General features: G+C 49.2%; 1 protein-coding gene and 1 long non-coding RNA gene across 4 annotated transcripts; one reads left to right on the forward strand and one right to left on the reverse strand.

The window, feature by feature from the left end:
- Positions 1 to 1,435: 1,435 nt before the first annotated feature.
- On the reverse strand, positions 1,436 to 5,858 carry LOC121134752. Its single transcript, XR_005871953.1, has 3 exons — positions 5,772 to 5,858; positions 5,137 to 5,271; positions 1,436 to 2,049 (listed from the first exon to the last, which is right to left on the reverse strand). It is a non-coding gene; the product is annotated as an uncharacterized LOC121134752 (long non-coding RNA).
- E2f8 (E2F transcription factor 8) lies at positions 5,165 to 21,996 on the forward strand. Of its 3 annotated transcripts, none has more exons than XM_021234754.2 (13): positions 5,165 to 5,289; positions 6,918 to 7,046; positions 8,620 to 8,895; positions 9,262 to 9,418; positions 11,627 to 11,941; positions 12,229 to 12,390; positions 13,415 to 13,552; positions 14,500 to 14,703; positions 14,951 to 15,038; positions 16,049 to 16,580; positions 20,158 to 20,290; positions 20,400 to 20,800; positions 21,221 to 21,996. In XM_021234754.2, exons 2-13 carry the CDS (start codon positions 7,032 to 7,034, stop codon positions 21,401 to 21,403), a joined length of 2,604 nt encoding a protein of 867 aa, XP_021090413.1. In that variant the 5' UTR covers positions 5,165 to 5,289; positions 6,918 to 7,031; the 3' UTR covers positions 21,404 to 21,996. The 3 variants fall into 3 exon arrangements, with proteins under 3 accessions (XP_021090413.1, XP_021090412.1, XP_005083269.1); XM_021234753.2 differs by lacking the exon at positions 5,165 to 5,289 and adding an exon at positions 5,761 to 5,890; XM_005083212.4 differs by lacking the exon at positions 5,165 to 5,289 and adding an exon at positions 6,002 to 6,646.
- Positions 21,997 to 22,234: the final 238 nt, after the last annotated feature.

A 22,234-nucleotide genomic window follows, 5' to 3' on the forward strand; every position in this document is an offset into this window, starting at 1 on the left:
ACTCGAGCAAATTGCTAATGTTATTTCCTTATCGCCAAACAGCATCTAAGACTTCCAAACAGTGACTTCCCACATGCCCCCTTGGCTACCACACTACCGATGAAGTCCCTTTCACAGAGGAGGTCGCTGGGGCCCAGAGTGGTCAGGAGCTTTCCTAAGGCCATAGGCCTGATAGGGACTGAAGTAAGGACGAGAGGAGGGGATCTCTGCATTCTAAGCCATTTGGTGAGTAGTCACCGACTCCAACTCTGCAGCATGTACGTGTCTTGTGTTCTGGGAGTGAGGGCAGACCCAAACTCAGGAGAGGAGGATACTGACCAACACACAGCTGAGCCAGGCAAGTTACAACCCACTCACTGACTCTAGAAAGAACACCTTGTCTTCAAGAGTTCCTCAGGGTATCTTTCTCAGGCATCTCTAGATGTTAAGTCCTTACCACACCCATGTAAGGCCTCTGGTTGTAAGGCTTTGAGACACTGGCCATCCCTCCCACAATGAGCACTGAACTCAGGGCACCTGCCACAAACAGAACCGGGAGGTGGGGAAGGGACAGAGGATGTAGAGGCAGCCAGTCAGAAGAATCCATCTCCTGGCCAAAGCTGCATGGGCACGATGTATCCGGCTACCAGGAATCTCACTGTGGTGATGAGAAAGTGCAAAAATAAAAACAAATCCAGATATGCTCGTGTATGGATTGTTTGGGACTAGATTACATGTGGCAAATACATCTATATATTCGCGTTGAGTACTTAGCATATGCTAAACACTGTACTGGTTTCCATGCATTAACTCGTCTACTCCTCATGAGGCCCCTCCAGGGGTATAGTTTAATTCCCCATTTAGTGTATGTGTGTGTGGGGTTCCTGAGGTGTTTGCTTAAGTCTACAAAGTTGCAATAATAATATTGGACTTTAAAAGCAAGGTTTGTTTTATTTCAAATCCTAAGCTTTATTTCTTAATTGTAAGTGTGTGGGTGTGTGTGTGTGTGTGTGTGTGTGTGTGTGTGTGTGTGCTGTGCATGCATGTGCATGCAGCGTGTGCATGTTAGTGCAAATGCCTTTGGAAGCAGAAGCATTTGATCCCTGGGAGTTGGAGTTGTTGGGAGCTGAGCCCAGATCCTCTTCAAAAGCCCTCCCTACTGAGCCATTACTCCAGACCCACATCCTAACTTCAAGTATCACCAAGTCTATCTCAAAGAGATGACTGACTAGAAGATGCTTGCTTTCCAAATGTGAGTCCCTCCTAAAGCAGCCATCCACAATCTGATACCGGTAAGGTCCGACCAGCACAATGACAGTAAGCCAGCCCAGCAAACATCTTTCTCTATCAATAAAATTATTATTTTGGTGCTGGTGACTGGACCCACATACAGCTAGGCAAACATCTGGCTCTGAGCCCTATCCCAGCCCAGGAATGTTGCTGCACACACTTCAACTAACATTAAAACGGTGACAGTTTATTCCAAAGACGGACTTTGTCACTAAGTGCAGCCTATTCCAAAAGCACGGGGGCAAACTCAGGTGCAGTTCATCCCTAACTGTGGCCAGGAGACCATCAGTTTACTGCGACCAGTTTCCACACTGACAAACACACTGAGCCTTCGCTGAACATTTTCCAACAGAAGGACCTGGAGTGTTCTGTCTACGGAAGTAAGGTAGTCCCTGTTGTTTACCGTGTGACAAAGGGATACGATCAAGAGCAGAACTCTACCACGACAGACCTGAACATTTTGAGGCTGACAGTCAAATCAGATCCTCAAATTCATACCCAAAGGGGTGTTCAGAAGGGCTTGGGAGTGAGCAGGTATCTGCTCAGGGTTTAGGAGTGGGTCGTTAAAGCTCCTGGTAACTGAGTATAACCTCATTTGGGAAGGGCCGTGATCATCGGAGCCTGCTCTCCCTCCGCAGCTCCAAGGCCAGAGAGAACAGCCCCGTTCATGCTAGTGTGAGCAGCCACTCCAGGAGGGGCAGGGGCAGAGCCTCCGCCAGTGACTCAGAAGCCACAGCTTCTCAGATAAGCAGCCGATTTGTACAAAACAGGTTCACAATCCTGGAAGGGAAAAGAGAAAGAGAAGGCCGTGAGTAAATGGAGCTGGCTTTCGTGTTGGGACCCAAGGAGAGCCAGTTCATCCCGAAGCTAAGGCGTGTGCACACACACGCGTCCTCTCTTTATAAGCAGGAGGTCATTAGAAGAGCCACTGTTCTCACTGGATAGAGACTCAGTGTGCGTTCACAGTTGGACTTGGCGCTGCAGGCGATGAGATGAGGGAAGAAAAAAAAAAGTCCCCTCCCTACTTGGTGGGAAAACATTCTAAGGTAGAACCTTAACCAGCCAACATTCACCAAGCCCCTTTCTTGGGCCTGGCTCCTGGCTAGATGCTGGGGAGACCAAGTGAGGACAGAGGCCTCTTGCTTGCTCCCTGGGAGGACACAGTGGGGTCAGGGGGAGGAGTGGCAAGTGTAGGGTTAAGGCTTTTCACTAACAGGATGTGAGGCATCTGCCTAGGGGTGGGAATCCACGTAGATGTTCCTCCCCACCAGACTCTGAGGAAGCAAAGCAATGGCTCATCAGGGAGGCTACAGGGTTCTGCTCTGGTTAGGACTTTTTATGTGTGACCAATCCCCGCCTCTGCTCCCCGGAACCCATACACATGCTTCTGCAGTGTCCTGGAACCGGGAAAGCTCTGTCCTTTCAACCTCCTGCTAAGCACAGGAGGACGTGACCTCAGCTCTGTAACAGCCTTAGAGCCTACACACACTCACCCAGTGACAGAATTCAGACTCCGGTTCTATCAAGGGGCCCTTGGTATTTTATGTTGTTTCCTCAAGGTATTTTAGAAATGTAGGGACAGTTGTTGCTCAATAAACAGCAGCAATGGCAGCTGCTGCAATTGAGGCCCTAGCAATATGGGCCCAGGCCTCAGGAGGAGCTGCCCATAGCAAGTATAATAAGTAGGACAAGCCCTGCCCAAGCCCTGCTCCACAGCCAGCAAGGCCAGTGCCCTCCCATCTCCCAGGTCCCTTGCTCCTTCCTTCCTGTTCATTCTCTGAAACTCTTTCCGTTTGAGTCCTGACAGTAAGAGTAACCACCTTGTTCAAGAGACAGGAGAAGGCTGAGATCTGGTTGTGAACAGCTGTGGTGATTTGTTTAGTGTTCCCAACAGCTGGTTTAGGGTGGGTATACCAACGCATATGACAAAGTCTAAATCCCAATCTCCACACTGAGTCAGCTGGTCACAAAAGCACCTGGGAGGTGGGTGTGTGTGTGTGAGAGACACAAAAGTCTCAGAACCCACCAACAGGAAAAAAAAAAAAAAGCTTTTCCTTAGTCCCTCATCCTATCCCAGGCATGGGGAAGGGCTTGTCTGCTCCTCTCACTCATCGATAATCGGATCTGATGGGACCTGATTCAGAAACCCCAAAGGTTACCTTTGAATCTAGGGACCTCAGCTGACACCTACCATCCCCCCACCTTTGATATCTTTTTTCATAATACCTTATTTATTGCTGAGTATGTTGCGCAACCCTCACAGTTGTGCAATCCAGAAGGATGACAGCAGAGCAGAAAAACTGGCCGAACTCAGTGAGATATGGGCTATTATGCAACACAGATGACCAGACACACAAGCATGAAAATCTTCTTGGAGTATATAACCAATAACCAGAAAACTATATTTGAAGGGAAAGTAAGAAAAATGACTTCAAGTTTGTCCTCTGGCCCTTCATGTTCGAGCAGCAAGCATGAAGGTTTTCTGTAGTTATCGTTCCTTTATAATCATGTCGAACTTCAAGTAGACACACTAGACTTGCGCACACGATGCTGAAGATGAACCTTGAGGCCTTGTGTGTGTTAAGTCGTCACTCTGCCGGGGGCTAAATCCCCAGATTCTTGCTTCCTTTCCCAAGTCTCATGACTGACAGGGTCATCAAGACTCCAAACCTCTCTTCGTCCTGCTTCATGAGTTTGACTATAACTGACACAACAGCCACCGTTAAACAAGAATTACATTATGTTGCCTCTCCTGCTGTGAAATGGCTGTGGCCTGGCCTACAAGTCAGTGACTTCTCTGCCCTGAAAAATTTCTAAGGTAGTACACTGGGAAAAATGAAGTGACAACAGAGAAACCTGAGTTTTGATTCTGGCTCTAGATATAAACTGGACATCACTTAATCCTTTGGGGCCCTAAGCACTGCACTGAAGGGTGAGAGGTAACCTGGCAGAAACCCACACACTACTTCCGTGATATGTTTAAACCTTGTGCTCTAAAAAGGTGTACCTGGGCTCAGTAAGATGTATCTGTCTCGTGAGCATCCTGCCCTGCCTAGCGACTGGGCATTTTACATCCACATCTGAGGATACAGGCTAGCCAGCCCCTTCTGCACAGCACCCGGGCATTTGGACCCAATCCTGGTTTGCGGGTTACTTGGGTGACCCCTGGGCCCGCACTTCTGACAGCTACTAGAATTGGACAGAGGCACGAAGATGCAACGGTGTCTTGGAGGCCACCCTGTGCTTACCTTGCTCAGGAAGACGAACCCTGACTACCTAGACCCTGGCCCAGTGTACCTTGCCTGGGCTCCCGGATCCCGCAGTGGCATTACTTCAACCGCTGCCCTCCCTAACCACCTAAGGAAAACACAGTATTTCCCTTGGAGTCAGCAATGGATGCTTTTCACTGATGTCCAACCTGAGTGACGAAACTTAAGAGTGGACCTGAGCCCTTCTGAAGCCGAAGACACAAAATAAAGAGTGGAAAAAGCCCAAACCACAGTCTTACGTGGAAAGGGGTAAGGCAACATGCGGTCCAGACGGCCCAGGAGTAATCAGAAAAGGGGAAACGTTGTAAGGCAAAGGCGGGTTAAAAAAACAAACAAACAAAAAACAAAACTCGGGTACGGAAAGGCAGCGCTAGGGAGCCGGGCTTCGGTTTCCACTTCTGCAAAATAAGGGTTTTGAACGTGAGGGGCTTCTAAGTTTGAAGTTGGCGAGACCTGTACGACACACCGGGCCGATGTCCCAGGCTCGTAAAGGGAAAGCGGGAAAGGCGAGGGAAGAGCAAAGAGAAGGGAAAAGAAGGCGCGGGACGCTGGGGACGGGCTGGGCGGGTTTCCCGCGTTACTGCGCCTTGACCCACACCTGTGGGTTCAGCGATCGGCCAACGCCCCGCGTCCGTCAGCTTCGGACATCGAAGCTCCTTCCTCCTCACTCGTCCTGGAGAGCGCGGGGGCAGAAGCCGAGCAGTCCTGAAGAGTGGCAGTGGGAAGGGTCCCGCTGGGGACCAGAGGGCAGGTGAGCCGATCTTCCCAGGGCTGTGCACCGGTTGACACGGCCCCAAGCTGGGGACGGCGGGGAGCCCGCGTGCCCTGGCCAGCCAGGACAAGCCAGACTTTCATCCCCCAACTTCGATCTCGGATAAAGGGTGTTTGCAAAAAAAAAAAAAAAAAAAAAAAAGGAAAAAAAAAGGAAAAGTTTTTGAGGACTTTTTTCCCCCCCAAGCCTGGCGGCAGGCGGGGTCGGAGGGCGGTGCCTGCAGCCTGATTCGCCGCGGCGGCCGTGGCGAGGCGCCGATTGGCGCGCGGGGGCCCGGGGGCCGAGAGAGCGGGGCGTGGGGGAGGGGAGGCTCCGCGCCCGCGGGAGCGGCTCGCGCCGGGAGCGGGTTAATTTCAAATCGGGGGCTGGACTGCTCCGGGACGGTCACGCTCCCACGACCCACCCGCCCGCCCGCCGCCCCCTCCCCAGTCCTGGCCCCGGTGCCGTCCCCGGGCACCCACCTCTGCGCCGCGGGGCTGAGCGAGTCTCCCTGAGACGCGCGGGCTCCTGGGACCGGCGGGGACGCGGAGCCAGGAGCCCGGGCCGCCCCGAGCCGCCAGCCCCGGAGGAGGATTGACAGGTGAGCGGGGAGCTGACAGGCGCGGCGGGGGCTGCGGGATCCCGGGCGGGGTAGGGTGAAGGCGGCCGTTTCCCGCCTCCCGCCCAGCCGGGGCCCGTGGGGAGGAGCCGAGCTCCCGCGCAGAGGGCGGGGGAGGGGCTCGTCCGCGCTCCAGCCCCGCGCCCTCGGGGGCGGTGCCAGCCACGGGCCTGCTTTCCGCGCCAAATTTTTAAATCGAAGGCGGAAGGTCCGGCCCCGCCCTGGGGACCTCTAGCCAATGGCAGGCCGGCGATGGGTTTTCTGATTGGCTGGGAGCCGTCGCCCTGGAAACCGTGGGATGCTGTCTGGCGGGCCCCCCCGGGGGCGGAGTGCTTTCGGGGAGGAGGAGCCAGTGCGTGCGCCCGGCGGGAAGCGGGCGACCACTGGGGACTGTACCTGGCTGGGAGCGCAGCTTACCGAGTCCCTGTGCAACGCGGTGATCTGGGCACCTAGGGAGATCCCCACCGCCACCTGCAGTGCTGCGCACGTTTGAAGAACTCTAAAAGAGGAGAGGGGGTCCGAATCCCAAAGCTCTCTGTAAATGCCCCATCGTGCGTTTAGAGCGCCAAGGCTGAATTGGGGAGTTGCTCTCAGGCCATTTCCCAAGTCTTTCCTTCTGAGCCTGTGCACGTGTGTGTCAGGCGAAAAACTTCAGCATCTCCCCCGATGCAGGCTCGGTGCGTGCTCAGTCGGTACCCGGGCTCGTACGCTCCGTCCGCGGCCCAGATTGGTGTGCAGGTGGGTACTTGCTACAGCTATCTTTGAACGGGAGAGAGGACTGTCACTGCAGATTCTGTGTTTGCTTGAAGTCTCGTGACAGGAGATGGGTTTGATGGAGGAATTTACTGCTGTCTGTTGGCGTGGTCTGCCTTAGAGGCGCAGTCTTTCCTCGAGGGGGCAAATATAAACCTGGTTTGTCATTTTTCGTTTCTTTGTTTCCGGGGTCTCCTCTGTTCATGAATGCATTTTCAGCAGATCTTATGTCTCTTTTTCCTTTTTTTCCTTTAAGGATATTAAAAAACTTTAATAGGATCGGTTGGACTACTTGAACCACTTGAATTTGGGGAGGATCTTCAGATTTTTCGTTTTTAAAGGCACACTAAATGTATGAGAAGTTGACAAAATGGAGAACCAAAAGGTATTTTTAAAGTTCAACCTACACTGTTGCAGTATAAGTAATGCTTTAGGTTTTTCCTTTGATAGTGCCGTGAATGTTGTCCCATTTTGGTTGACTGTTACAGAAATCCAAAAGGAAATTTTAATTTTTGAAGGAATAGGGATGTCCAGGGTTAAAGTAACCTTTCTGTTTCAATAGTTTAGTGTAGGCTTCACATACACAGGGGAAGGTATTTTTTTAATATATAAAAAAATAACATTTATATGTTGTATTACACCCTTTGCTTGAACCACTGGAATTTAGAGAGGACATAATTTAATATTGTTTTTCTTTGTAAAATAACATTCTAAGCTGTCAACCTTTTAAATTGCTATCTGTGTATGATATCTGTGTATTTTGTAAAATTACGAAAGACTTTGACAGTGGGATTGTGTGGATTGGTGTTCCTTTAAAAAAAAAAGGTGACTTCATATATACATTTCCCTAAAGATTTTAGATGTTAGTTAAATCCTGTTCCTGGCAATTTTCACTGAAGCCCCCAACCTTGGGGTCAGCACCTCCTGAGGGCACCAACCATATTGAACTGAGAAAATGCAGGTGTTAGCCCTGTATGACCTCTTCTGCTAAGTAGCAACGGCTGATTCAGCAGAAATACACACTGGAAAGTGCTTGATAAGCCCTTAGTTTCATGGTCATGTCATAGAGGATTTTTAAACCACATTCCTGAAAGTTACCAAGGGAACAGTGGGTACCTCTGTTCTCTGAGTTGTTGCCTCCCAAGTACATTCTTTTCGAAGATGCAGTCCCCGAAGTGAAAGCTCCTGTCTTCACTAGCCCTACGAACTGCTTACCACACTGTGTCTCCTAAGCAGGATCTAGGCTAATTTTGTGTATCTGTGCCTCAAGAGTCAATGTTGAAAGCAGATTTTTTTTTCCGGTCAAAAGTCTTGCTGGTAGGCATGAGGCCCTTCCCTGATAAGCATAGCCATAAGGGCACGGTCACTTTTGCTGCAATTCCTGGGCAGTGGTGTGTCTGTGAACACACACTGCGTACAGCCACTCCACTGAGTGGAGAATGGTTTGGGGCCTGAAGGCCTTTCCTTGGCATGGGTAGAGGCTGCTTCTAGGAATTTAGGCCACTTAGAGGGATCAGTTCTAGTAAGGAGAGGGTGCGAGCTATAAGCTGTCTTTACAACTCTCCTACTTCAAAATAAAATTTAAAATCAAAGCCTGCAGTTAAAGTTATTTATTTACTTAAATTCTTGGGTCACAAAGACATTTAGATACATGGTTTCTGCCAAATTAAAAGTGGGAATTTTCATTATTAAAATGGGCAGTAACAGCGAGGGATAGTGGGTACATGCCTTAATCACAGCACTTTAGAGGCTGAGGCAGGAGGATTGTACAGTCAAGGTCAGTTTATTGCTATGTAGTAAGTTCCAGACTGTTGGGCCTAAGACCTTGTCTCAAACGTAAAAGGAAAAGTGCTGTCAATATACTTCATTTAACCTACTTGTGCAGATTTTAAAGTCAGAAAGCTCTCTGATAGGTTCTCTGTTACAATGAACTCAGCTGTTACTTCCTTCCAAACCAGGAAAACCTCTTTTCTGAGCCACATAAAAGGGGACTGATGAAAAGCCCCCTGCAAGAGTCCTCGAAGGCCAACATAGTATTGGCTGAGATCCAGCCTGACCTGGGCCCTTTAACCACGCCAACCAAGCCCAAGGAAGTTTGCCAAGGAGAGCCATGGACACCCACGGCCAACCTGAAAATGCTCATCAGTGCGGTGAGCCCAGAGATCCGAAGTCGAGATCAGAAAAGGGGGCTGTCAGACAACCGTGGATTACCTGAAGCTAGAGACTGTTTGCACGTAGGTTTATAAGGAACTGGATGTAAGCCCGGGGCTTGTTGGGAGAGGGGTGGTAAACATGGAGGGTCAAGCAATCAGGAGCCAGCTGACCTGCTAGGCATGGAAAGAGTCTGTACCCTTGGTAGGTGATCTGCATCTCCGGCTTCTCTCTGAGACCATTCTTATTCCATCCCCAACCTTGAAGTGCTCTGAACTCTCTCTCTCTGAGTGTGTGTGTGTGTGTGTGTGTGTGTGTGTGTGTGTGTGTGTGTGCACGCGCGTGTGTGAGTAAGGGGTATTAGTCATCTAGCCCAGATGCCCCCAATAAATCCATCAAACTTTCTTTTTCTGAATGAGACATTAATTATTTACCTCTTCCCTTTGCAGGAACACTTATCTGGAGACGAATTTGAGAAGTCCCAGCCGAGTCGGAAAGAGAAAAGCTTGGGGTTGCTGTGCCACAAGTTCCTGGCGCGGTACCCTAAGTACCCCAACCCTGCTGTGAATAATGACATCTGCCTGGACGAGGTGGCCGAAGAGCTCAGTAAGTACGCTGGTTGCCAGACCTGAGCTCACATAGCCACATTATCACAGATTCAAATAGAGCCACATGGAAATTAGAAGTCTTAGAGGCCCCAGTAATTTAAGAATGAGTCGGTCTTAGGAACAGACAAATGGTGATGGAGAGTATTTCCTGGTTCAGGTTGTCTCTGAAGCTGTACAGGAAGGAAGTAGTATTTTATGACTTGTGTCACACACTGCCACGACTCTGGCCTGCACCTTGGCCCTGTCCTTGAGGAGCCAGTATGCCCTTAGTGGCACTGAGAGATGGCTTCTGTGACTCTGCCTGTCAGCCATTTGGGACTGAGGACAGTGGGTTTAGGGTTATTTTGTCTTTGGGGTGTTCTCCCCTCTTTGCTGCCCTGGGTAGACCTGATTCTAGAGCTAAAAAGGAGCCTGGCAAATTTCGGGTGTCTTTGAAGTCATTAAACTATCTTTTTGTGTATGTGTGTGTGTGTGTGTATGAGAGAGAGAGAGAGAGAGAGAGAGAGAGAGAGTATGGTGTACACATGGGGCCAGTGGTGAACTTTGGGTGTCTTCCCTTAGGAACCATCACCTTGGTTTCTGAGAATGGGTGTCGCTGGGATCTGAGGCTCACCACTTGAGCGAGGTTGGCTTTTCCCTTGGGTGCTGGGTGCCGGGGTGGGGATCAGACTCAGACTGCCACTTTCCCAGTGGAGCCGTCTCAGCCTGAAAGCATCTCAATCTAAAAACTTGCAGAAATGTGTTTAGGATAGTGTTTGAATGTGGAGCTATCAATCCATAAAGGAGAAGATTACCTTTCTAAGCAGGAATCTTAATTCATGACTTAATGCTATGCATCTGTTCTTCACATACACTCTGTCTGTGTGTGTGTGTGTGTGTGTGTGTGTGTGTGTGTGTGTGTGTGTACGTACTCTGACTCAGCCACAGGAGCTTGAACAAGAAGGACAAGATTCCCTTCCCAGTGGGACCTGTCTTTAGTGGAGCAGTGGTTACAGAGCAAAGGACACGGTAGAGACTGACTGTGTGTGTCAGGCAATACATGCCACAGAAAGGGAGCAGGGAGATCTAGAACGTCGTGAAAGGATGGGCGTGTGGGAGCACTGCTTTCTGACCATAAACTAAGGACTCACATCGGGCCTTGCTGGGAAGCCCACATCCAGGGCCTGGGAGAAGGGCGCCAAGCAGAGGCTTGAGGGCATCAGGGAGAAGGAACAACCCAAGCATAGTACAACCCTCTGTGCTGGGTCTCACTTGACAGTCGCCAGGAACAGCAAGAGGCCGCTAGGGGGTGCTCTATCCAGAGAGGAGAGATTGTGTCCAGTATAGATGTGAAAAGCAGCAGTGAAGGTAAATTTATGAAATAAAGAGACTCTCACCATGGGGAACACCGAAACCCCTTGTGGATTTACGAGAGCCACGGAATTGCTAGTCTCACCATTTCTGGTGGTAGGCAGAACATGGGTCAAATTAGACCCCAAAGGCATGTACCTTTCTGCTTCTTTTTGTTTGTTTGTTTTGTTTTGTTTTCTAATGCAGGTTTTTCAAGAAATGACATCATGGTTTTTATACTTGTCTGAGATCTCAGCACTTTAATAAGGAGTGTGTGTGTGTGTGTGTGTGTGTGTGTGTGTGTGTGTGTGTTGGGTCTTGGAGCCCAGAAAAGAATGTTGAATGCCAGAGCTACAGGTGGTTATGAGTCACCCGATTATGGGTGCTGGGAACTGAACTCTGGTTCTGTTTCTCTGGTAGAACAGCAAGCGTCCTTAACCACTGAGCTGTCTCTGGCCCCAGATCTTAGCGCTTTATGCCTGTGATATGAAGATGGCAGGCAGGTGCGGGCACAAGGAGGGGAGTAAAGGAATGGGTTCTGAATGGTGGCAGGCAGATACCAGAGGCGTGGCCTTGCCGCTTCCTCGATACCACTGAGGCAAGTCTGGACCTCTGTGTCCTCGCCAGTCAAGTGCTGGTGACAAAGGCCACCGGACACGGTAGTGTATAACTGTCCCCAGTGATGCAATTTACACCCCTCAGTAGACGGTGACTGTATCTCAAGCAAGCTCATTCCTCCCCGTGAGGGAGCCATGTCTCTCTCGCCCCCACAGTGCTCGCACACGGCGAGCATTACCTTGTTACTGAGGTGCGGCCGCCGGCCAGCACAACCGTGAAAGTCTGATCCCGGTAACACACCAGCATGTGCTCTTTGCAGATGTCGAACGTCGACGGATTTATGACATTGTGAATGTACTGGAGAGCCTGCACATGGTGAGCCGCCTTGCCAAAAACAGGTACACGTGGCATGGCCGGCACAATCTCACCAAAACTCTGGGGACCCTGAAGAGCGTCGGAGAGGAGAACAAGTATGCTGAGCAGATCATGATGATCAAAAGGAAAGAGTATGAGCAAGAGTTTGACTTCATTAAGAGCTGTGGCGTAGAGGACCACGTGATCAAGTCCAACACTGGCCAGAATGGGCACTCAGACATGTGTTTCGTAGAACTCCCTGGAGTGGAATTCCGGGCAGGTGAGAGGTGATTTCTAAAAAAAAAAAAAAAAATGCCCTGGAGGCTGCTACTCTGCCGCTACCATGACTTGTTTTGGGGTTGAGTAGGGTTAGGCTTGGGGTGAGTCGAGGTCTCTGTAGCCCAGTCTGGCTTTGGGTTCCTGGTGGTCCTCTCGTCCCCTAGCGCTGAGGTTTTAATGCTGGGAACGCCACGGCTGTCGGCTGGATGGTCCAGTGGCGCTATTTTTAAGGCTTGTTGCTTTTCCCTTCTTGACCGTTAATTCTGCAATCCCTGTCCTTCTCGGAAGCATCGGTAAACAGCCGCAAAGACAAGTCCTTGCGAGTGATGAGCCAGAAGTTTGTGATGCTGTTCTTGGTGTCGACGCCTCAGATAGTAAGCCTAGAAATTGCTGCCAAGATTTTAATTGGGGAGGACCATGTGGAAGATCTGGATAAAAGCAAGTTTAAAAGTAAGTGTCACAACTGCCCAGGAGGTCTGGGATCCATCCGCGAACAACAAAGCTTCCCCTACCGTTTGATCAGGCGTGTCTATGTTCATCCTCTCCACAGTGGTGATGCTGCTGCTGCTTCTAAGCCTTCTTACTGGCCCGACACCGTGGCACCATCCGATACTGTAACTCTCTCCCCATTTTACACAGCAGACGCTCCCAGAGCTTAAATGAGCAATCAGGTGCAAAGTAGGTCCAGCTCCTAGATCTCATCTGTCCACTAATACTGAGAGTGATGGCATAAATAATTCCCACCAAATTGTCCCCTGATGGCCCTGCAACGCAGATGGCTTGCTACTTTGAAACAGTTTTAGCCAGATGGCTGCTGCGGATTCAGCTGGTTCTGAACCATCTCTGTTCCCACGGTCCTGCCAGACACCATAGGGAACCTTCACAGGCAAAGGTATGGAGGAAAGAGCAGAGCAGACAAGAGCGACCTTCCACACGATTGTCTCCCCTGGAGGATAACTCAGATGTGAGCTACTCAGGGAACCAGCTGTATATAAGGCGTAGATGCCCTGAGATGCCGTACTCTGTGAAGCTGTACTAGCATGTAGAAGTTAGGTCCAGACATCCCTGGTTTGGTAGTGCATCTACGAGATAGAACTAAGGAGCGAGTAAGGCAGTAACTCTGGCAGTGCCTGGGAAAAGTACAATTTGAGACTACGCATCCTAACACTGCCAATGGGTCGCTGCTTTTCTGAGTCACCAGGTGCTGTTCAGCTCGACCCTGTCACTGGTCAGTCATAGCCTTGGAAGCTATTCCAGGAGCTGCAGAAGGGGTCATTTGCGGAATTCCTGGGGGAAAACTCGTTTTTTGTTTGAATTCAAGTGGTGTTGTTAGAATAACTTAAAAGAGTCGGGAGGGAGACCCTGCCTAATACTGGCAAGGTAGCTCTTGAGTATACCTGACTTTTTAGGAGACAAAATCCTTGTGATCTTTCATTATTCCATTTAATGCTATTCATGCCTTTTGTCCCCCCAGCAAAAATTAGGAGGTTGTACGATATTGCTAATGTTCTGAGCAGCCTGGATCTCATCAAAAAAGTTCACGTTACAGAAGAAAGAGGTCGGAAGCCAGCTTTCAAATGGACAGGCCCAGACATCAGCCCAAATACTGGTGGTATGTATGCAGGGTGTTTCTGTTTGTTTGTTTGTTTGGTGGTTGTTTGGTTTTCTTTCATTTGTTGTTTCTTTTATTAATCTAGAGGGATAGTCTCCCCTCCTTCCTACTTAGCCCCACCCATGGGAAGACTATGGTTCTCTCACGAAGGAAGCTGGCTGCTCTGACTTTGGACACTCAGGGAGAGGCCTTTTGGTGCAGGAATTTGGAATGGAGGCCTTGGAGCCCTAGTGACAGCTGTGTAACCCAGGCCCACAATATTTATGAGTGTATCCTTAGCCGGTGTCTTCTGTGACCGTGCTCTCAAATCTATCACGGGATGCATTTCTTGAGAGGGACTACCCAAGTGCAGAAGGCATGACGGTCACCACCTTCCACTAGCTCAAACGCTCTCCCAATGAGAAAATAAGCAAGATTCTATATGGCACCAAATGAGGAAAATCAGTAGGGAATGCACACTGGCATTTCTCTGGTTATGAGTTACAGTCCACTCTCCATATCCATGGGTTTCATGTTGAGGGGTTCAGCCGTGGAATGGAAATGTTTTTTTGGTCTGTATCAAGCAGGTGTAAATGTTTTCTGGTTGCTATCCCCTAAATAATATCACGTGACGATGTTTGTAAGCCATGGACATTATATTAGGTATTCCAGGAACCCAAGAGATGATTTAGCATAGACGGGAGGATGTGTTTAGCTTCTGTGCATGCGCGTGCTGTTGTATGTAAGGGACTTGAGCTTCTGCAGCTTTTGGCATGCAAGAGGGATTATGGGACAAGTCCTCCAGTGTGGAGGGCCAGCTGTGCGCTGAATGAGGCTCCAGATACACAGTAGGCACTCTGTGCTGTTACCCTTTATCCCTGACGTGGTTTTAGGGCTGCGTTTTGATTCCCTCTGTTAGAAGGGAGCAGATCATCTGGGCTTTAACACACCGGCCTTTTCCATTTCAGGCTCCAGTCCAGTCATGCCTCTTGCCACCTCCTTCTTAGAGGTGGAGCAGTCTGCAAAAGAGAACTGTGCCAAAAACCTGTTTTCTACACGGGGAAAACCCAGCTTCACTCGACACCCATCCCTTATCAAATTGGTAAAAAGTATAGAAAGCGATCGGAGAAAGATCAGTTCTGCTCCCAGCAGCCCCATCAAGAGCAACAAAGGTATGTTTTCCTGGCAAGGCAAGCCTCTGTTCAGAATTACCTTTGATCTGCTTCCTTTTGGTCTGCCTGATCCCTCACAAGTCTAGCTTCTAAGTGAATTAAGGATAAGAAGCACTTTATGTTTAATTGCCGTATAACTAGGCAGCAGATGGATGCTCTCTGTCCCTTTGACACCTGCGTCTTCTTCCCAAGCAAACAACTTAATCTGTGGCTGTGACCATCGTCCCTCTGCTTTCTATTTTGCCAGCCGAAAGTTCTCAGAATTCTCCACCCTTCCCAAACAAGATGGCTCAGCTCGCTGCTATTTGCAAGATGCAGTTGGAAGAGCAGTCAAGGTAGGCTGGCGTTGCAGCTGGAAACAGGGTGGATTGCTGTCTCGGTGTGTGTCGTTAGAACTGACTGCTCTGCGCAAGGATAAGCATCACACGAGAGACAGTCTTTAAAATATCTGTCCTCGGGCCGGGCGGTGGTGGCGCACGCCTTTAATCCCAGCACTCGGGAGGCAGAGGCAGGCGGATCTCTGTGAGTTCGAGGCCAGGCTGGACCGACAGCCTCCAAAACAATACAGAGAAACCCTGTCTCGTAAAAACCAAAAAAAAAAAAAAAAAAAAATCTGTCCTCGGTCATTTAAAACACAAAACAAAACTGCCGCTGTTTTCATAAAAGTGTGTCTTTAACCTGGAGCAAAAAGCGGTAGACTGAGGGGCTGGGCTACGGTTTGGTGGCGAAGGTGCCACTGCTCAAACATGAGGGACCTGAGTTTAGTTCCCTACTGCCCGCAGAAAAGGCCAGGAACGGCAGTCCCCCATTTTTAGTTCCAAAGTAAAGGTGTCACCTTCCCTGGAGCTCACTGGCTGGCCACCTCAGCTAAATTGATAGCAGCACCCATCTTTAACTCCAGTTATGGCCACTGAATGATCCCTAGAGCTTATCGGCTGGTGGACCCAGCTAAACCGATGAGCTCCAGGCCCACTGAAAAGGTGAGAATCACCGAGGAAAATGTCTCATGTCAGCCCCCTGGCCTCCACATGTATGCGTGTTCACACACACACACACACACACACACACACACACACACGCACGCATGCACACACGCACGCACGCACGCACGTGCACGCAGATAGACTGCTTAAGAGCAGTGCGGTGCTGTGATGCCCCATAAATCTTTACTTCCGCTGGGTGGTGGTTGTGCACACCTTTAATCCTAGCACTCGGGAGGCAGAGGCAGGTTGAATGGATCTCTGTGAGTTCGAGACCAAGCCTGGTCTACCAAGCGAGTTCCAGGACAGGCTCCAAAACAACACAGAGAAACCCTGTTTATAAATAAATAAATCTTTTCTTCCAGTGAACCCAGGAAGAAGGTGAAGGTGAAGCTAGCAAGATCTGGGCACTACAAGCCCCTGGCCCCTCTGGACCCTGCAGGGAACACTGAGCTGGAACTGGCTGCGCCCTCCCTCATCCAGCCCCTGGGGGTGGTCCCCCTCATCCCTAGCCCGTTATCACCTGCAGTGCCTGTGATCCTACCTCAGGCCCCCTCGGGCCAATCCTATGCCATCTACTTGCAACCCGCCCAAGCCCAAATGCTGACACCACCCCATGGCCTGAGCCCAACAGTCTGCCCCACCCACTCCTCTAATGCTACCGGATCCAAAGACCCTACAGATGCCCCCACTGAGAGGACCACCCCAGATGCCGAAAAGCCTGGCGCCTCCTGCAGACCCGGAAGCCTGCAGCCAGCACCGGAAAGGCAAGAGGCAAAGAACGGAAGCAAGGAGACAGCTGGAGACCGAGGAACAAAGAGGGCAAGCACCCCAGAGGACAGTGGTTCCGTAAAGAAGCCCAAAGAGGACCTGAAAGCGCTTGAGAATGTCCCCACGGTGAGTACAGCCTCGGACGGTGCTCTCAAGTCTTACAGTCCCATGGCTGGCTCCACAAGAATCGGTGGCTTGTGAAGTTTGCCAAAGCCCAGAGCAGTCTCTCAGAAGACAAGAATCGCCCCTTAACATCCCATACCTACCCCAGTGAGGCCCCAGACAACTAATCCTCACATAGGGATGACAGCAGGGACATTTTTAAACCCACAGAGGAGGGGCCGACTTGGTCTCTTTTAAAAGCGTCACAGGTGGCCGTCCCATACTGGAACACAAACACCTGTCATGAGAGTCATAAGCAGTTTATAAGCAGTTGTCACTGGAAGGATACGTGGGCCGCCTGTAACTCATGCCTTCTGAGTCACTCCTCGGTGTTTGCTTGATGTCATGTACCTGGCATCCGTTGCCTGGAAGAGAATTTGCCCACCCCCCTTTTTGCTATCTCAGACCTACCACAATCTTTTTTTGTCGAGTGGAAAAGTCAAGTTGATCTTGTCAACTCAGAAGTACAGTGCCCACATTAGCTTCTAAAGAGGTTGGTCCTCTGGGTGTTTGTTTTTTTCCTTAGGTAAGACTAGTTCTGGAAAGAACCTACCCACACATCAGGTATCACGGACTCGAGGGTCTTTTACACAAAAGTCTCACTTCAATTGCAGTACAGTGACTCATGAAACACAGTATCATTAACAGATGCAACTAAACGCAGATGCAGAAGTTAATCTCTCCTTTGTCCCTGCTGTTAAGTTTTTTTATTACTCCATACCTTGCTTTTCTTTATCTGCCATGAATTTATTCCTCCACACCCACTCCATCCCCCTGTCCTCCCTCTACTAGATGAGAAAAGAAACTGTCCCAGATCAAGTCTAAGCCAGCACCCACCTTTGATGGCAATCCCTTCTGAGTGCTCACCCCATGGCCTCATGACAGTTTTTTTGCGGGATTATATAGAAAGGGCTTTGTGATCCCTGTAGGACACCGTATCTGCAGAATCTGGAGCTGCGCTTTTTTTTTTTTGGTTTTACGAGACAGGGTTTCTCTGTATTGTTTTGGAGGCTGTTGGTCCAGCCTGGCCTCAAACTCACAGAGATCCGCCTGCCTCTGCCTCCCGAGTGCTGGGATTAAAGGCGTGTGCCACCACCGCCCGGCTTGGAGCTGTGCTTTTTAAGGCAGCTTGAATCTGTGGAATCGGGGTTCCCTGAGGATAACCTCGTGGAGACCATTCATATCATCCATTGTCTCATTTGGTATTCTACACTTAATGTGCATGCTGGGAGGAAATCGCAAGGCCGGTCTTGACTCAGTATTCTGGAAGGGCCATAATGTCCCTGGGCCAGTGCCTGCGATTTTGCAATGGTTTGCTGGTGTTCCCTGGTTACCTCAGATTAGAGGTTTTAGAGGTTTTAGACTTCCCTTGTCCCCTAGTTCTCGTCTTGGTTGAGTTCATTTTGACTCTTCTTTAGCTTGGACTGAACAGTAGAAAGACAATGATTCACGTGCTAAATTCATTCGATAAGTATGCTCTGAGAACCCAGGCTTGTAGGGATGGAGAGAAGGTATTATTCAAATAAGTGCAAGCTTATCTGATAGTAGCTTATAAGGGCAGAGAAAACAGGATAAATGATCAGAATATGGGGGGGGGGCTCAGAAGGTTAGAAGAGGCAACATTCAAGGGGAGAAACATCAAATTCATTCATCTTGCTAACTTCAAAAAGTGGCTAGAAGACCCGTAGTACATGCAGTTTGTTGAAATTGAGGCTTAATTATTTCAGGAGGAATGCAGGCTTTACTAAAGACTTGAATGAGTCAAGCCAGTAATCACAGTAACTTGTCCCACCAGAGAGGATGGCTATTAGCAGCTCCGTGTAAAACGGCCAGACCCAGCATTTAAGAGTTCCCTATCCGTGCAGCTTTCAAGGCACCGGCTCCCAACCGCTTTGAACAGCACCAGGCACCTGAGAAACAATTGAAACCTTTCAGCCCTATGGATTCTGAGTTCACTGGTTCCCAGTAAAAGACCCACCAAGAGCTAGGGATCAAAGTGTGGGCTGCTGTTTTTGACAACGGAGAGAAGAAGGAACACCTGAAGGAGGGTGAAAGGGGGCCCCTGCTTCTAAGAGCTGCATTTAGACTCCCCAGCCCCAACCCGGGGAGGGGAAAGCAGCTGTCTGGGAGCACTCCAGCCACCCACATACTCTTTGTGTTTGGGAAAGAGAGCACATTTGATCTAATGGGGGGGGGGCTGCATCAACCCCACCGCAGCAGAAGCTTGTGTCTATTGGCATCTGGGTCTTTTCTATTGGCAACTGGTGTTCTTTTCTGCCTGTGAGTTTGGGCTCAGCTGCAGTTGGCTTTGCATGTGAGCAGATTGCTGGGTTTCGTCAGAACGAAAAGTACAAGGAGTCTGTGTTTGTGCAGTTCCTTAGTTCTGAATCAGAAAACCCAGAGGACCAGCTCGCAAATGTGTTTGGTTCCCTAGGCCATAGGTTCTCTGTTGCCCCCACTCAACTCTGTCCCTGTTGAGGTTCAAAAGGTCCCTATGCAAAGGGTGGAGCACATTCCAGGGAAGCCTTTGCAAAAAAAAAAAAGCAAAAGAGAGAAGGTTGGACACGGTAGTTCAACCACTCCTTTTTCTAAATCAGTATTGTTTGAAACTTTTCCTTCACGCATTAGTCCTCTTTAATGGCCCACTAAAATCTTGGTTGCCAAGCTGACTGAAAAGGCTACATGCAGTGTCCCCATCAGGTTACTAACAGTATCCATCATTGAAGTTCCAGAGTTCTTCAGTAAAGACATTTTTCATAAGTTTTTCCAAAGCCTATTTGGCCATGACTCAAGTAGTGCCTGTTCATATCCCCAGGAATCAGGGTCCCTCAGAATACTCTTAGGGGAATAATAGCCTTCAAAACTAAAGAGCAGCCCACTAATGACCCAGCAGGATCATATGTGGTGTTTATCATGTTAAACTTTGCTCCAGTAGTTCTCCATCATGTCAGGAAATCTGGTTGCAGGAGTAGGGGTGTCTGTAACAAGTATTCTTCCCGCCAGCCTGGTCCCAGAGCCGCGTCAACCCCAAATAACACACAGAGACTCTATTACAATGCTGTTGGCCAACATCCAGGGCTTCTCGTTGGCTAGTTCTGGTTCTGTCTTAAGTATTAACCCATGACTACTGATATATATTTCTATAAGGTCTTATCTTTACGACGACACCATCCTGACGCATCCTCTCTTCCCAGGATCACATGGCAGCTCCCACTCTTTACTACATTTCCCAGACTCCTCCTCAACTCCTAGTCCCACCTATCTTGCTTCCCTGTTGGCCAACAGTGCTTTATTTATCAACCAATAAGACAAACATGCACACAGAAGGACTTCCCCCATCAGATGTCAGTGTGAAGATGACCTGCTGGCTGACCCTCAAGAAGTCTCCCTAATGCAGAGAGGACCCAGAGTTCAAGGCTAGCCTGGGCTAGCTGGGTGGCTAGACTGCCTGCGGCCTAAACTGCTCTAGAAAAATAGCCAAGAGGTGGTTCTGGAAGGGGATATGTGTAAAATAAATGTTTTTTTTTCCCTTATTTTGTAGACTCTGTTCCCATCAGGGTACTTAATCCCTCTCACCCAGTGCTCATCCCTGGGGGCAGAATCCATGTTGTCTAAGACAGAAAACTCAGGTACACTTTCCCCAAACCGCAGGATCTACGGCTCCCCAATTGCAGGTGAGTAGATGGCAGATGCCATTCAGACATTCTGCAGTTGGATTGTCAGCTTCCTGAACAAATGTCTGCTTTTAAGACTTAGCCCCGCCCCCTCCCCCTTTTCTTCCAGGTGTCATCCCGGTGGCATCATCCGAGCTCACTGCTATGAACTTCCCCTCTTTTCATGTGACACCTTTGAAACTTATGGTCTCCCCAACGTCTGTGGCAGCCGTACCTGTTGGGAACAGCCCGGCTCTCAACTCAAGCCACCCTGTTCCTGCCCAGAACCCAAGCTCGGCCATTGTAAACTTTACCCTGCAGCACCTGGGACTCATCTCCCCCAGTGTGCAGATGTCTGCCAGCCCCGGGACGGGAGCTGGCACGGTCCCCATGTCCCCACGTGTGGAAGCAGCTAGTGTCATACCAGATAACTTGAGCTCTCGGCAAGGGAGGACCAGCAGCCATGAGTCGCCAATCCTGGGCCAGAGCCAACTAAATGGACAATCAGTTGCTGGGACAGGGCCACAACAGGTAAGAATATTTGTATTTAATTTTTAAATGGGCCTAAAACTTGAGGATGACCTTGACATTTTGATCCTCCTGCCTCCAAAGGGCTGGCATTGCCATTTAATTTAATTACCAAGTCAACTGTACCATAAGAGGCTCCTGTTTCCTTCATTGGAAAGGGAAGTATGACAGGGTGAATGAATGAAGGCAAGCCTTCCTTCCAGGCCCAAGAAGAATGTCCAAGGAGTCCATATTACTGGGTTGTCATGAGGCTTTGTCTCCTCTTCTTAGCAGCAATAGTTGAGAGTTCAATGGACCTTGAGGCTCACCTTGCTGATATCAGGCTATCCCAACATGTCAGTCATCAGGCCCTGTCTTGAGTCTTCTGGGGAGCATGGGTCGCCTTTGGTCTGATCCCTTTTTTCCTTTGCTCTCTCCAATCAGCCTGTTCCTGTGACACCCAAAGGCTCCCAGTTGGTGGCTGAAAGTTTCTTCCGTACCCCAGGTGGACCAACCAAGCCTACCAGCTCACTCTACATGGATTTCGATGGTGCTAACAAAACCTCCTTTGGAACCCTCTTTGTCCCACAGCGTAAACTGGAAGTCTCAACTGAGGATGTTCACTGATTGACAGAAGATGGTGGTTTAATTTAATTTTCTAAAGAGCTATTTAATGAGATGATGTAGACATACAGATTGAGAGAACACCACCTTTGAAAATACTGTAAATACTTTGGGGTTTTACTCAATATCCCAGCAGATATTTTGTCATGCTTAAGCATGTGCACACATGGCGCGTGCACACGTACACACACACACATTTGTACAAGGCCAAATTCAGCCTTCAGTACTATAAAGTAAAATGTTGAACTAAGGTACATTAACTTCTAGGGGGGGAAGATTCTTTTTTTTTCACCTGTGCCTGTATTATTATGCAAAGTAACTTTATTAAAGTTTACTTCCCTTTCAGTAAATGTTTGACTTACCTAACACAGCACCTGCTCAAACTTTTGCACAAAGGAAATGCTGTGTGATGTATAATGTATTTTTACATAGGGAGGCGATAGCTCTATTTTTTTGTAATTTCTTTAATCCTTTGCTGTTGCAGTCTGTCTTTTTGTAGAGTTTACAACCCTCCTCAATCAAGTCTATGGAAAAAATTATTTATAAAATGTATTTTTAATCATAAGTTGTTGAAATTAAAACTCTTCTCAAATGTAGTTAACATTTTCATTGGGCCACTTAGGACACTCACTGTTGGGTGGAAATGATAATTTACCTAATAATCTCAGGGGCAGTTTCTTGGGAAGGGCTCTCTTGGATACTTGAGTTCACAGGAAGTTTCCTCATTCTCCCAGCTCTCCCTACCATGGTCCTTAAGCATTGCTAGAACAGTGAACCACATGATGATGAGAGGCCGAGAAAGCAGATGGAAGGCAGGAGGAGCTAAGGCCACCC

The sequence above is a fragment of the Mesocricetus auratus genome, unplaced genomic scaffold, assembly GCF_017639785.1.
Source record: "Mesocricetus auratus isolate SY011 unplaced genomic scaffold, BCM_Maur_2.0 Super-Scaffold_100030, whole genome shotgun sequence".
Lineage (NCBI taxonomy): Eukaryota > Metazoa > Chordata > Mammalia > Rodentia > Cricetidae > Mesocricetus > Mesocricetus auratus.

Coding starts and splice junctions, on each gene's coding strand:
- E2f8 (XM_021234754.2), top strand. Junction 9,419..11,626: donor CGAGGTGGCCGAAGAGCTCA/GTAAGTACGCTG, acceptor TGCTCTTTGCAG/ATGTCGAACGTCGACGGATT. Junction 20,801..21,220: donor CTGGGACAGGGCCACAACAG/GTAAGAATATTT, acceptor CTCTCCAATCAG/CCTGTTCCTGTGACACCCAA.